At 38.1% G+C, this 14470-nt stretch overlaps 1 protein-coding gene across 1 annotated transcript in view; it reads left to right on the forward strand.

Moving 5' to 3' along the window:
* Daw1 (dynein assembly factor with WD repeats 1) overlaps positions 1 to 14189 on the forward strand; it is a 40039-nt gene extending 25850 nt beyond the window's left edge. Inside the window, exons 8-13 of the mRNA XM_051190190.1 lie at positions 633 to 739; positions 3056 to 3158; positions 3866 to 3980; positions 10097 to 10173; positions 12912 to 13074; positions 13799 to 14189. Coding sequence (XP_051046147.1) covers positions 633 to 739; positions 3056 to 3158; positions 3866 to 3980; positions 10097 to 10173; positions 12912 to 13074; positions 13799 to 13833 — 600 coding nt within the window. The 3' untranslated portion in view covers positions 13834 to 14189. The remainder of the gene's footprint in view (positions 1 to 632; positions 740 to 3055; positions 3159 to 3865; positions 3981 to 10096; positions 10174 to 12911; positions 13075 to 13798) is intronic.
* The last annotated feature ends 281 nt before the right edge of the window (positions 14190 to 14470 follow it).

Consider the following 14470-nt stretch of genomic DNA (forward strand, 5'->3'; position numbering starts at 1 on the left):
CTTTATTCATTAACTAATAAGAGAAACGGATTTACAGAATGGCATCTCCCATCGATGATACTTGTTTTACAAACAAGATCCTCTTTCCTGATTCTCATAATTTGCTGTAGGAGGAACTTCATATGGTCTTATGCGGTGGGCTCCTTAGGTCTAGCCTAAGGAGGGAAAGACAGGTCATGGGCAGCTGCCTATCATCAACCAGTTCCACACCATACTATCATAGGAGTTTCTTCCTTTTTAAAGTTACATTATCTTGTCTACTAGTGTTTTTTGATCTCTGCTTATTATCATGACTACCCAAAGATAACCCTCCTAGTCTTCCCAGGATAATGGGAAAGACCTTTTCTAGCTTCTCCAAACATATTCTTTCATTTTCAAAATTACCCAGTCTGTCCTACACCGGTTTCACTGTTCTGCAATGAACCTGCTTGAAGTGTGCAAGGCATTTCGCTTTGCTGATTTACTGTGTATATCACCAAATTCTGGTCTCTCAACCTCCTTGTCACCCTGAAGAGAAAGCTTTACATATGTGCAGCCCAGCCCAGCCTGGCCCAGATACTCTTGTTTACATATATTCTTATCTATGTTCTCTCATTTACACGTGTGTATGAATGTGTCTGTTCTTTTCCCAGGGTCATTTGGCAGAAATAATTTCCTTGTCATTTGACACCTCAGGAGACAGGATCATCACGGGATCCTTTGACCACACAGTTGTAGTATGGGATGCTAGTACTGGAAGGTAATTTTCTAGATATTTTTTATCTGTGTCAGTAGTTAAGAAAAATCTATGTTATATATTAGCTTATCCTTGCCTAAGTTGTTTATGATTTAAATTCTGCAGAAGTATGACTCATAGTTAATTTTTAAAAACATGTTTTAGCAATTTGCATGCATGTATGTATGAGCACCACAAACATGTCTGGCATTTTCATGATTGAAAGCCAGCATGTAGGTGCTAGGAGCTAAACCTGGGTCCTCTGCAAGAGCAGCCAAGTGCTTTTAACCATGAGTCATCTCCCCAGTCCCCAGGTTGTTATTTAGTGTTATTTTGGATCCACAAAATAAGAGATTTCCCATAATTCTAGGCAAATAATACCAAACAGCAACATGACAGGAGAATGTTATGAAGAGATTTGTTGCATAGCTATTATTAGTCCCATGTACTATATAATTAAGTTTCAACGATATTTTATTATGGTAAGGCTGAGTATCATGAATTAAAGCTCGTAGTTTTAATTCCCAAACCTAATTTGGCCCAGGAACTTCAATTTCCTTTCTAATGGTTGTTGGTCTTACTTGTCAAGAAGTTAGCTAAATTAGCATATTTGTGTTGGAAAACTCCACTCTTGAACTACAAATTTGGATAGAGGGATTCATTACCAGTGCTATTATCCAAGAGCATGAGTGAGGGAAGGTCATTGCAACCATTGAATTCACAGCTCCCGAACACCCAATAGGTCTGTGGGACCCACTAATGTGTTTTCATTCATTCATGAATAAGCTAGCTAATTAATTATTTTTGGAGTCGGAGTCCCATATAGAAAGCTTTGAACCCTTTCTGTAGCTGTGGATGACCTTGAACTTCTGTTCTCCATTCCTCCATCTTCTGATTGCTGGTACTATAGTCATGTGCCACCACACTTAATGTAATACTGGGATTAAACACAGACTGTTCTTCATTCGATGAAAGCAAGCACTTTGCTATCTGAGCTACTTTCCTAGTGCTCACTGATTTTAAGACCAGTTCTAGAATTTTAGGCTACCTTTATGAATCATCACCTATTCTTTTCTGAGATGTTACTTTAAGTAAGCTATAGTTTTCAGTTTTATTTTAATTGTACATATTTATGTTACAGAGCAAACTATTAAATGATGAAAACAGGGTAGTTAACATCTCCATCTCCTTAAATACTTTTTACAAAGTCGAATTAATATATTTTTGAGTATAGTATGAAAATGTGCACATATGATACAACATGTTACTGATTAAATCAGAAACTATCGGAGGCTATAATAAGTCAGACACAATCATATTACCTGTTGAAACAAAGGTTTATTTTTTATTATGCATATGAGTGTTTTTGCATTCATGTGTATACATGCATCAAATGCCTGTCTGGTGCCCAGGGAGTCTGGGAGAGGACATGAGATCCCTCGGAACTGGTTACAGGTGGTCACAGGCTGTCATATGGGTGCTAGGAACTGAAAATGGATCTCCTGGGTACAATGAGTGCTCTTAACTGTTGAACCATGTCTCAGTCATATTACCTTTGGTTGTGTAAAACTTATGTGTATTTTCACTGGAATGGGTGTGCTCTTTTTGAGTAACAGCAAAACTATTTTGTTTTATTATAAAAAATGTAATTTTATAAACAATAACATTTAGTTCACATGCATGGGCTTGACTGTATGAGCACATGCTGGAGTTTAACACTTGCATTTTTACTGTTAATCTGACACAACCTACAACAGTGCTTCCCAACCTTCTTAATCTGTGACTGTTTAGTACAGTTCCTCATGTTGTAGTGACCCCCCATAAAATTATTTTAATTGCAACTTCATACTGCAATTTTGCTACTGTTATGAATCATAATGTAAACATCTGTAGAGATAGAGGTTTGCCAGTGGAGTTGTGACCAAGAGGTTGAGGACCACTGGCCTAGAGTCACCTGGGAAGAGAGACTGCAAGTGAGAAATCATTTTGATAAGGATGGCCCATGGACGTGTCTGTGAGAGACTGTGTTGATTGGGAATTGAGTTAGGAGGACCCATCACAGATGTGGGCAGTATCATTTCCTGAGCTGGGCTCTAAACTGTTAAGAGTAAAGAAAGCCAGCTGAGCAGGAGCAGAATCAAGCAGACAACTCTGGTGTGCAGTGTTCTTGTTTTCCTCTGAGGAGTGATCAGCTGTCGGAGCCCCTGCCTTGGCTTCCCTGAAATGATGGGCTGAATAATCCCTTCCTCTCCTATACTGCTTTCTTCAGGGTGTTTTGTTACAAAACTAGAAATGAAACCAGGACACCTTTCACCAGTTGTGACTATTTCTGTCTTGCAGGAAGGTGCACACTTTAATTGGCCACTGTGCTGAGATCAGCAGTGCCTTGTTCAATTGGGATTGCACTCTAATATTAACAGGCTCCATGGATAAGACTTGCATGGTGAGCTCAGATTTGGCCTGGCTTTGTACTGTGTCTCTTTCCTTTATACATTATTAGGTGTTCATCACAATACTAACAGACTTCAAAGAGGGAATACAATTAAACATTGATTTGTAAATAATTTCTGATTTCCATTTCAAGTCTCCAGTTTTCTAAGCTTGAAGGAACTATGAAGTGATAAAACAATTATGTTTGCTTCAAAGACAAGAAAAGTCCTGTTTGAAAAGCCACAATAATTTTTTCCAGTGTCCTGTTGTTTATTGAGTATGCTTTGATTGGCATGACACTCAAGGAGCCTCAAATAAGTTTCCTCCTGCCATTGAGTCTCTTCTCTTCAAAAAATAATTGCTGGGAGGCTATAATCATTTGCGCTTAATTTTATACAAATGGCATTCAGATCTCACGATGGATGTACTGTTCATTTCCTGTCATCATAGTCATCTGAAGTCTTTGCCACAGAAATGATCCCTTCATACCAATCCCTGAGGCATATCACTCAGGATTTTCTGAGTATCTCTGCTTTGATTTTCCTGTGACAAGATGGTTGGCTGTAAATCAAAGTGGAATTAACTTATCAGAGAGAATGATATGTATACTTTGATCACCATTATTTAGCGAGATACACTCCTATCATGAGATGGGCATCTTCCCATTTTGGGGAGGAATTTAGTTGCCTAGTTGATGGCTTCTGTCTCTCTCAATTTCAGTTGTGGGATGCTACAAGTGGGAAATGTGTAGCAACCTTAACAGGCCACGATGATGAAATACTGGACAGCTGCTTTGATTACACAGGGAAACTTATTGCAACTGCTTCTGCTGATGGTAAGCCATCTATTCAAACATTTAAGTATGGGGGAATTTATGTTTCCTTGGAAATGGTGCCTGACTCTATACCATGCTTCATCTCCCCAAGAACCTGCTATGGTAGAAACCTGTGCCTTATCTCCATGGTGACATGTATGTCACCACAGTGCGTCCCCATCACATTCTTTTTGTGTGTATGTGTTATTGGAGGATTGAATCTACAGTTTAGTTTGAGCTTAGCAACACTTTCTGCTGAGTTATATCCTCTAAGTTTTATTTTGAGGTAGGATGTCTCTAAATTGTCCATATGGCATTTGAATTTACTCTGTAACCCAGGTTGGCCTGAATTTGTAATCCTTCTGCTTCAGTCTCTAAATAGTGGGCATTTCTGACTGTGTCACAAATCCTGGGTCTGTGTTGCATTCTTAATCATCACATGTGATGTTTTTACATTGTCTGTGTCATCTCCTTCATAGAGCCACAAATGTCTCTACAGGTCTTTATGTCTTCTATATGTATGGTGCTGTATTCACAGTCATTTCTTCAATGATTGTGTGCAATGTTCCATTCTTTTGGGATTATCAACTTAGTCACTATTGATGTTACCATAATAAACTATGTCAACTCTTTAAGTAATGTACTGATCCACACACTACAGAATTGTATAGAGTAAGATATTGTTAATAGACATCATATACATACATATATAGGATATAAATATATCAGCACCTTATAAATAATAAATGCCCAGAGACAGATATTGGGATTCAAGCTGAAGATTTGAGAAGCAGAGCAACCAGCAACTGACTAGCTCTTACTACTGCCTCAGACTAAAAGGGTGATCCTCAGCATGACTGGAGACTGAATGCTAGCTCTGAGACCCTGTTCTTAACTTATATACCTCTCTAGTGCTGGGATTAAAGGTGTGAGATCTGTTTCTCTTTTAGACTGATTCACTATCATGTATCCATGAGTGGCCTTAATCTCGTAGTGATCCATCTGCCTCTGTCTTCTGAGTCCTGGGATTAAGGTGTATATCACCACTGCCTGGCCTCTATGGCTGTGGCTAGCTTTGTATTCTGATCTCCAGGCAAGCTTTTATTAGACTGTAAACAATATAGTGTCACATTTCCATATAGTGTCACATTTCCACTATGTCTACCAAATCCATATGAGAAACATGTCCTACAGTATGCTTCCATTACCTTGTTCACAGGCAAATACAATACCATATTATGTCTTCATCATCTGATGATCATGTATGTTTTTGAAACCTCAATTCCTTATTCTGATTTTGTACCATTGGCCTGATTAACATATATGGTGTTGCTTGCTAACTACAAATGGTGTTATAATATTGTGTATCCTTGTCCTTGATTGCCACACACAATGCTACACTGTTTCCATGAATTCTTCTTTATGTCTGTTCTTCAACAATGTTCTTAGTCATAGCTTTGATGACAATTTGTGGTCCTACACTGAATAGTCACAAAAATGCCTATGTGGTACCAGTCTATGTTTCATGTCCTTGAATACCAGTCATGATGCTGTGTACTGTGTGCTACTGAGAATGTTATATGTGAAGCTCTGTCAACCTTTTTATCCATAAATGATAATACATTGTCACCTCACTGATGATCGATCTCTCATGAATATCCACAATGTCAGCCACACTCTCTAAATGAGCATGTTTTATGCCACAATGTATCAGTCATAATTAGAATATAAACACCTCTGACACTATGGTAAATTTATGTCAGGTCACTTGCCATATTTACCTTATCTACCTTACAATGCTTGTGGTATATTTATCTACATGAGCTCTACTGGTAGCTTTTTACTCTATATGATACATATATGCATATATGCATACATGTATACATATATATGTATATACATATATGTATATATATATGATCTTTACCAACTGTATCTTACTTTATATGATGCTGATATATTTATATCATATATATGTATGTATATTATGTCCATTAACAATATCTTACTCTATACAATTCTGTAGTGTATATGTGTGAGATCTCTACTGACAATATCTTACTCTATATATTGCTAACACATGCACACATACATACATATATACACATATATATACATATACATTATCAATATTGACTATATTTTACTTTGTAATCTCTACAGATAATCTGTGTCGCATAACCCATTGAATAATGATGATATACTATATATGTATTATCTATGTGGAAATTAGGCTTATTATTTCACTGACTGTCAGATATTCACAATGCTTATATAATATTCTTGAAGATCATACATGATGCTGCATTAATATGCTATCTCTTTGCCAGCTATATGGCATTGCATGTCTACATAATTGCTGATAACTTAAACATGATTCTATTCTGTAGGCATAGTGCATTGCAACTATGCATTATGTTACACTGTATGTATACACTTTAGAATACTACATATGCATAAAATCAACATCATAAAATCAATCATGGGAATAGTACTTCTTATATCATAGCTCTGTAACTTTGCACAAAGGTTGTTATGAGCAGGGGCTGAGAAAGTGCTCAGAGGCAGGCAGATCTCTATGAGTTCAAGGCCAGTCTGGTCTATATAGTGAGTTCCAGGACAGCCAAGACTACATAATATGACCTTATCTCAAAAACAAACAAACATACAAGGTATTTAATGGGTCAATGCCATCATTCTGACATAAATCTCTTATGCTGCTGTCCTGTATTTCTAATATCCCTTTAATAGCTAGGCCCCATACTATATATTGTCTTATATCCTTGATCAGCACATTGAATGTGCTTTATCTCCAGAAAGATGGTGGCATGCACTGCCTCTGTTATCTTTCTGGTTGCCACATATAGTGCTGCACTGTGTCTTCAAGTCCCCAATAACTGTGTCTGATGACACTCTGTGTCTGTCTGGTCCTCCTGAGTCCCATGCATCATGATATGATCCAAGGCCTTGAAAATAACCAGAGATACATCTCATCATCTCATCATACATCACATTTGGTGAATAATGTCTGTCACATCAGTTTGATAATCTACTTATGATATAAGAATATGTTACAAGTTTATCTATGATGACAGTATGTTAAAATGTATCAGATGTATGACATCTTTTGACTACTGAATGACAATTTGAAGCATGTTTATGTCATTATGGTACCTTGCTATGTATGTTGACCATGTGTAATATACACTATGAGTTTCTAGTCTTCTTGGACAGACATAATACAATACTACATGTGTTTTATATGTTTAGCCAGGTACCATGCTTTCCCCTTTTCTGTGTCATAACTTTAGTATTTTTATAAATACCATGTCCCTAGTGATCCTATGTTATGTTGTACTGTTCTGTGTTACTCCCTAAAGCTCCTTTATGGTATCACTCCATATTTAGACAACCTCACTGACTGGATTGATTTCTATATTTGCACCTATGGCAGTATTGGGGTAAAACATTGCACAGCTTTATACAGAGTTTATTCTGAGTATTCATATGCTGATACTATATACATCTGTATCACTTCATTAATATAATGTTTGACCCCATATTCAGCTTGGTATCTAAAATATGTCATGATATGTCTTTTAAGTATATGTGATGTCATGGATCTGAATGACACATTTCCTTCATGAATTCTGTCACACAAAACAATGTATAATTATTTTATTTTATTATTTTAATTTTTCTTATTTTACAAATTGATTCCAGCTCCCTTTCCTTCCCTCCCTCCCTCCTATGCCCCCTTCCATTTCATCCCCTCCCCCACTCCACAGGGAGGGTGATGCCTTGCAGGAGGGATCATCAAAATCTGTCAAGTCATTTGGAGTAGGGACTAGGCTCTCCCTTCTGCCTCTAGGCTAAGGAAGTATCCCTCCATTGGGGATATGCTCCCAAAGTCCTTTCATGCACCAGGGATGCATCCTGGTTCCACTATCAGCGGTCCCAGGCCATCTAACTGAGACCCATGTCCAAGGGTTCTGAGTCTGTCCAATGCTGGTTTCCTAGCTATCAGTCTGGGGGTCCATTAGCTCCTCCTTGTTCAGGTCATCTGTCTCTTTGGGTTCTGTAGCCTGGTCTTGTCCCCATTTATTTATTACTCCTCCCTCTCAGCAATTGGATTCTAGGAGTTCGGCTCAGTGTTTAGCTGTGTGTGTCTGCTTTTGTTTCCATCAGTTGAGGGTTCTATGATGGCAGATAAGTTAGTCATAAATCCCATTATCAGGGAAGGGCATTTAAGATAGCTTTTCCACTGTTGCTCAGATTGTTAGTAGGGGTCATCCTTGTAGGTCTCTGGATATTTTTCTAGAGTCAGTTTTCTCTTCAAACCTATAATGGCTCCCTCTAGTATGGTATCTCTCTCTCTCTCTCTCTCTCTCTCTCTCTCTCTCTCTCTGCCTCTCTTTGCTCTCGTCTATTTCTCCCCTGACACAATCTTCCTAGTCCCTTATGCTCTCCTCTCCTCTCTACACTTTGTATGTGTAAGATGTTTGACATCCTGCATGGTACCACACTATGCTCCCATTACTTAGTGATATAACACGTGGTTCTGTATCATGTATTTTCTATCACTTTAAAATCCGTGTAAGAGTGGTTGGAGAGATGGCTCAGTGGTTAAGAGTGCTTGCTGCTCTTGAGGAGGACCTGTATTTGGTTCTACAACTCACATTGGGTGCCTGACAACTGTCTGCAACTTCATTTCTGTTGGTTACAGCATTCTCTTCTGGTCTCCATCGGCACCTGCACTCACCTATAATATGTACACACATACAAATGCACACAACTGAAAATGAAATAAATCTTTAAGCAATCTGCATAAGCTATCATGGAATGCACAGCATATTCTTGAAAATAATGTGTGATTTGTCACAAGAAATGAACACCTGTGCACTTTAGGCTGGATCTAGTCCATGATAACGTTGCAGAAAGTTGTGTAAAACTTTACCTCACTACTCCCTTAGTTCATATTTCATTATAACCACTCCTGTCTGTCATGTATGATGCCAAGCTATATCCTGTCTCATGTTTATTCAAAGTAGTGTGGAATACTACATAATCTTTCCTCTTTCCTGATAAGTACATATAATTTACACTGGCTTCGACATCTTGCCCTCGAGAACTCTCTATGATTTTATGTTGTAGTTTATCTTACTGTGGATAATCCAACATATTCCTCATGAAGTTATGTTATAAAAAGCAGGGAAGGACATAATTAATCATCCATACATATTTATTACATCAATGTTAGGTTGCATAGAATATTGGAAGTCACTCAACAGCATTTGCTGGGAAAAGGGTTGGAGAATCAGAAAGCTGAGAAATGAATTTGCTAAAGTACAAGTTCAATTCTAGTTTTTATTTTCTTGTTATCTTCTGTTTATTCCAGTAGCGATTCAGTTCTTTCATCGTTATACTAACCATTACTTCAAAAACATTTTCTTTCACTTTTGCTGTATTCTATAAGCATGTTTTAATTCTGTGATTCCTAAGAAGCACTGTTTATTGTTTGAGGTTCCGAAGTTTGTTGCACAGTAAAAGATAATTAACACCAGCTGGCCTAATTGCTGTCCTCATTTTACAGCTGAGGGAGCTAACGTGTACATAAATTAGCTAATGAAGCTTGTGTCAGGACACAGGGTTAGGAAATTGTGGAGGTGGGATGTGGACCAGCAAACTGACTTCTGACCATTTTCATTCTGTTTTGTACATAGCTATGATATCAAAGGGGGAGTTTGTGTATCACATAATTTATTTCAAGTCCCTCATCTTATGGTGCTCCACATTTCAATGTTACTGGATTGTGAAGCATCTCAGCAGTAAGTCTTATGTTTGTAAACACACCAGTTCTAAATAACATTAAAAATTTTATCCATTCTGCTTTTTCTTATTCCACATGTCTTCTACTCAGGAGCCCGAGATCACTTGCAACAATGTCAGAGACAGAGAGCAAGTCTTGCCCACTTATTCTGTAGTGGGACAGCTTTCATTTAGAAGGTTGAGCATGGCTTTTTACACAGGACGGACAAACTAAGTGTAGAGTTTATTTGTCAGAGGACAGACTTTTAGTTAACATTACGTCCTGCATTTCAGATGGATTAATGTTTATTCCAATACTTCTCCAAAAGGAACAGCAAGAGTTTACAATGCAACCACGAGAAAATGCATAACCAAACTGGAAGGCCATGAAGGAGAAATCTCAAAGGTGAGAGTTGCTTTCTCATTTGAATCAGTGTGTTTTCTGTAAAAAGAAAATAAAAGAGAGAGTATGTTTTGTATGAGTAAGATAATAGAGGCTACAAATTAACCCCCTGAGTTAACAGATCAGACTTATCCTCTTATCCTCTAAGATAGCAAACATATTTATTAACATGGATCAGGCAGAGAAGTAATGTTCCTGACGTTAAGTAGCTTGCGGTAGACAGAACAAAGATAAAACCAAGTTAAGTGAACAGAATTATACATTGCTGAGTCCGCATGGAGTCTAATACAATGTCCAATATTGCTCTAGCTACTGTAGTTGAATGGCAGAGGAGTCACACTTTCGGACTTGCTTATGTCATATTTGCATTTGATCATTATTTTAAGGTGAATTCCATGTATAGTGACTAAGAACACTGCTCAGAGCAACTGATAACCCCTCTTTGAAAATGTCTACCATGAAATAAATTCCTTGCTACTCAACATCGTTCCTACATCCATCACCGACAGTGAGTTTCCTGTTGGATGGCAGAGAGATATAAATGAAGCAGACTGAACTTCACCTACACATAGTTGTCCTGTTACAAACTAAGGAACTTCAGTTAATTTCTTTTCAAAATACCACCAAGGTCATTTACTTCATAGAGAGTGTTTGTTACATAAAAAAGTATTTTTAGGTCTTATGGGCATGATGACACATGCTTGTAATTGTAGTATGTTGGAAATAGAGACATGAGGATCAGGTGTTCAAGGCCATACTGAGCTATATGTTACACTCTCTCAAGCAACTATAAAACAACCCCGCCCCACGTAAAACAGGTGTATTGGGTCTAAAGTACTTAAGTCTCTTTAATTAAGTCATTCTGCCCATTCAACTACCCAAGCCTTTATTTTTAAGCATGTGTTCTCTGATTCAGCAAAAAGAAATGATTTCTTAAACACTTAAAAGGCATAAAACATTATTCTCAAACATCAGCAAATATTTAATTAGTTGAAAATACCCAACTTGGCAATTTAAGGAGCTTGTAAAGTGCTTTTTTTCTAGTTCTAGGAAACATGCAGGTTTGTCTTATGCAAAAAAGCATTCAGTGCCTCAAGGGTTCTGTAAATTAGATGTAATGGAAGGAATGATGTTTGGGAATATTAAACAAAGTATGAACTTACCCGTTTTGAAACTACAGGGCTGAATCTTAGGGTTTTATAGAACACATTTTAGAAGCTTCACAGAGCAGAGTCACTCAGTGAGAGTCTGAGGTTTGCATGTGTCCCCCAGAACATGGTAGAGTATGCTGGGACTCAGGGCTCTTGCCTCTCATTTCAGCCCAAAGATTTTATATGTCCCTTCATTATGAAATAAAAGCTTGATGGCTTCAGAACTCTGAAGGTTATAGTGAGATTCCAAAATTGCCCATGTGCATTCCTGTCTCTACATCCTTTATCCCTGTTGCTGATGGCAATTTCCCTGTGGCTGTTAAGTGCTGGTATCCATAGCAATGGTTGATGCTGACCACTTCATGGACTGAGAGGTAACAGGGTGGCTGGAGGGTGTAGGAAAGTAGAGCCTGGAAGGACAGACTGGGCCATGTTCCTGAGTGTAGCTACCATTATGTATGACATTTTCCCTCAGTGAGTGTGTGTTTGTCTTTGTGAACACGTGACTATAAGAAAATTTTGAGTTCTATATTATTAAATTGTATGCATGTTAAGCGAATATACTGCTCATGAAATTACTATCTGGTGATAATATTTATAAGGAGTACAGAGCTAGCACATCTAGTATCTTATATATTTGTTCGCCAAAACACTCAAGATGTTAGGATATATTTAGTATGCACAATAATGAATTTATTATGACATTTCATACATGTATGTAATGTATTGTGATCATATTTGTCTCCATTACATTCCCTTCTTCCCCTTCCTCTCTTGTGAGCACTCTTCCTATTTCCAATTAGCCCTCTTTCTAGTTTCATGTACTTGTGTGTGTGTGTGACTCAGTGAGTTTCAGTAGGCCGGCTAGAGGAGTATGGGTGCCAGTAATCACCTTTGAGAGCATCCCTTGTGCTAGGCATTTTGGAGACAGTGATGAGAAACACTTGTCCTTTTCATATCATCTGACCCAATTGAACTGACTCAAATCATTGTCTTGTGATAAGTAGAAAGGGCTATCACTGGGTTATCAGAGGAATGGAAGGGCCAGTGGCAGGTGCCTACACCACTCAGATACTGAAGGAGAATGCCTGGTGCTAGTGAAGAATCCAAATATATCATCTGAAAGAGATGCATTTGGGTGGCAATAGATGAAAGTCCTCTTCCAGCTCTAGGTGTCTGCTCTTTCTATGGTACAAATAGGGTGGGAAGTTCTAAGCGGTTTCAGTGACATAAGATTGTGTGGAGAGGTGACACTGAACTTTACAGGTAGAACCAGGTTTGTTTTTATACAACCTGACTCTCCTTCTCTTTTGGATTAGGAGGGAACCATGAGTCTTTGGGAAGAAGCAGTTGAGGAATACTCAAAGTATACAGGTGTTTTGGTCTTTTACGATTGTGAGAAAGTAAACAATTAAACATTAGCATCTAGGGTTTAGATATTAGTCCCTATATTTTCCCACCAGGAAGAAATTGTTCTAAAGATAAGTACTAGGCCAGGGAGGAGATGGGTACTCAGCACTCTGTTTGGTTTTGGAAATCTATTGTTAACCCAAGCTTCTACTTTCTACCATCTCTTTTGCTGTTTTGCAGATCTCTTTCAATCCCCAAGGAAACCGACTCCTGACGGGCAGCTCTGATAAGACAGCCAGAATCTGGGATGTTCAGACCGGCCAGTGCCTCCAGGTCTTGGAGGGGCACACTGATGAAATATTTTCATGCGCCTTCAATTATAAAGGCAATATAGTCATTACAGGTATGGGAGCTAGTTTCCTTCTAAATCGCCCACTAGACTTTTTAAGAGGATGCCAATAGGAGTACACACTCAACCTTTGCTCAGTTTTCCAGAGGCGGTGGCTTATCTTGGAATTTTATTTTACTTCCATTAATGAAATTTTTTTTCTTATTATCTGATTTTTTTTTTTAAAAGAAAATCTTTTGAGATGGCGTCTTGCCTCACACTTGCAGCAATCCTCCTGCCTTAGCCTCCCCAGTGCTAGGGTTGGAAATATTAGCCCAATTCCAGGTTCCCATTCAGTTGCACCAGGACTCACAAGAGTGTACTCTGCCACTGACAGTAAATGTTTGTGACTTTTAATTCTGTTGCTCTAGGTAAGGTAGCCATTTAGGAACTCCTCTAGCTGGTTAGTGTTTACTGCTTAGCAGATGGTAGTAGACACCAATACTAGAAACAAGTCAGAACTTTCATTTTCCACAGATGATTGTAGAAATGTTAAATTTCAATGTCTTTTTCTTGGATCTTTCCTGAGAAAGCGCTAATATGTGGGGAAAAGAATATGCATTGAACATTTTCCCAATATCAGTCCCAATTGTGTGACTTCCTGGTGAGTTGTCCTTTGGAAAGCCTCACATTTCACACCTGGCTAAGCAGCAGTGACCCAGGAGAAAGTGCACCTGTTTAAAGAAAGGGTAACAGAAACAAGATAAGGGGGAAATGACCATGCAATTTGTTTCTTCAGGCAGCAAGGACAATTCCTGCAGGATATGGCGCTGACGGAAGGACTCTGCTGTGGAGCAGAGCTGTTGGCAACAGTGACCAAGAACTTGAACTCACAGAGAACCAATGAGCTTTCTCTTTTTGTGCAACTCACCCACGGAGCAGCCTGTCCATTTACAGAATGACCATGGAACCTGAACTCACATCGTTTCTTGATGTTATCAGAGTTGACGATAGGAGCAAGCATCATATTGGTAAATGTCACTAATAGTTTCAGTTGTGTTTTGTGTTTCAGTATACTGATAAATGAAGTCAAAGTGCTTTTACAGTACTTCTTCAAGATTCCAGAATCTTCTAGATTCTACCTGAAAGTTCATGTTACAGTTTGTCTTCAATAAAGTTTTTAGAGAAAATTTCTTATGAATAGTGTTTCATTATGTGTTTGGAGGATAAGATAACAAACAGTAAAATGGTTCTCGCCAGCAAATATAGTCTGCATTGAAAGTGGCATAGAATATATATAGGTAGGTTTATCTATAAGGATGTGTTAAACAGAATAGATGTTCAGATTAGTAAACTTAAAACCCCTAAATGAAAACACTGAAGTATAAGAGGAAACAACCAAACTGTTGCTAAAATATTAAACATATCTTGAAGTGTTTGAGAGACTGCTCAACAGTTAAGAGCGCTGTTC

The sequence above is a fragment of the Phodopus roborovskii genome, unplaced genomic scaffold (genome assembly GCF_943737965.1).
Source record: "Phodopus roborovskii unplaced genomic scaffold, PHOROB, whole genome shotgun sequence".
NCBI classification, from domain to species: Eukaryota; Metazoa; Chordata; class Mammalia; order Rodentia; family Cricetidae; genus Phodopus; species Phodopus roborovskii.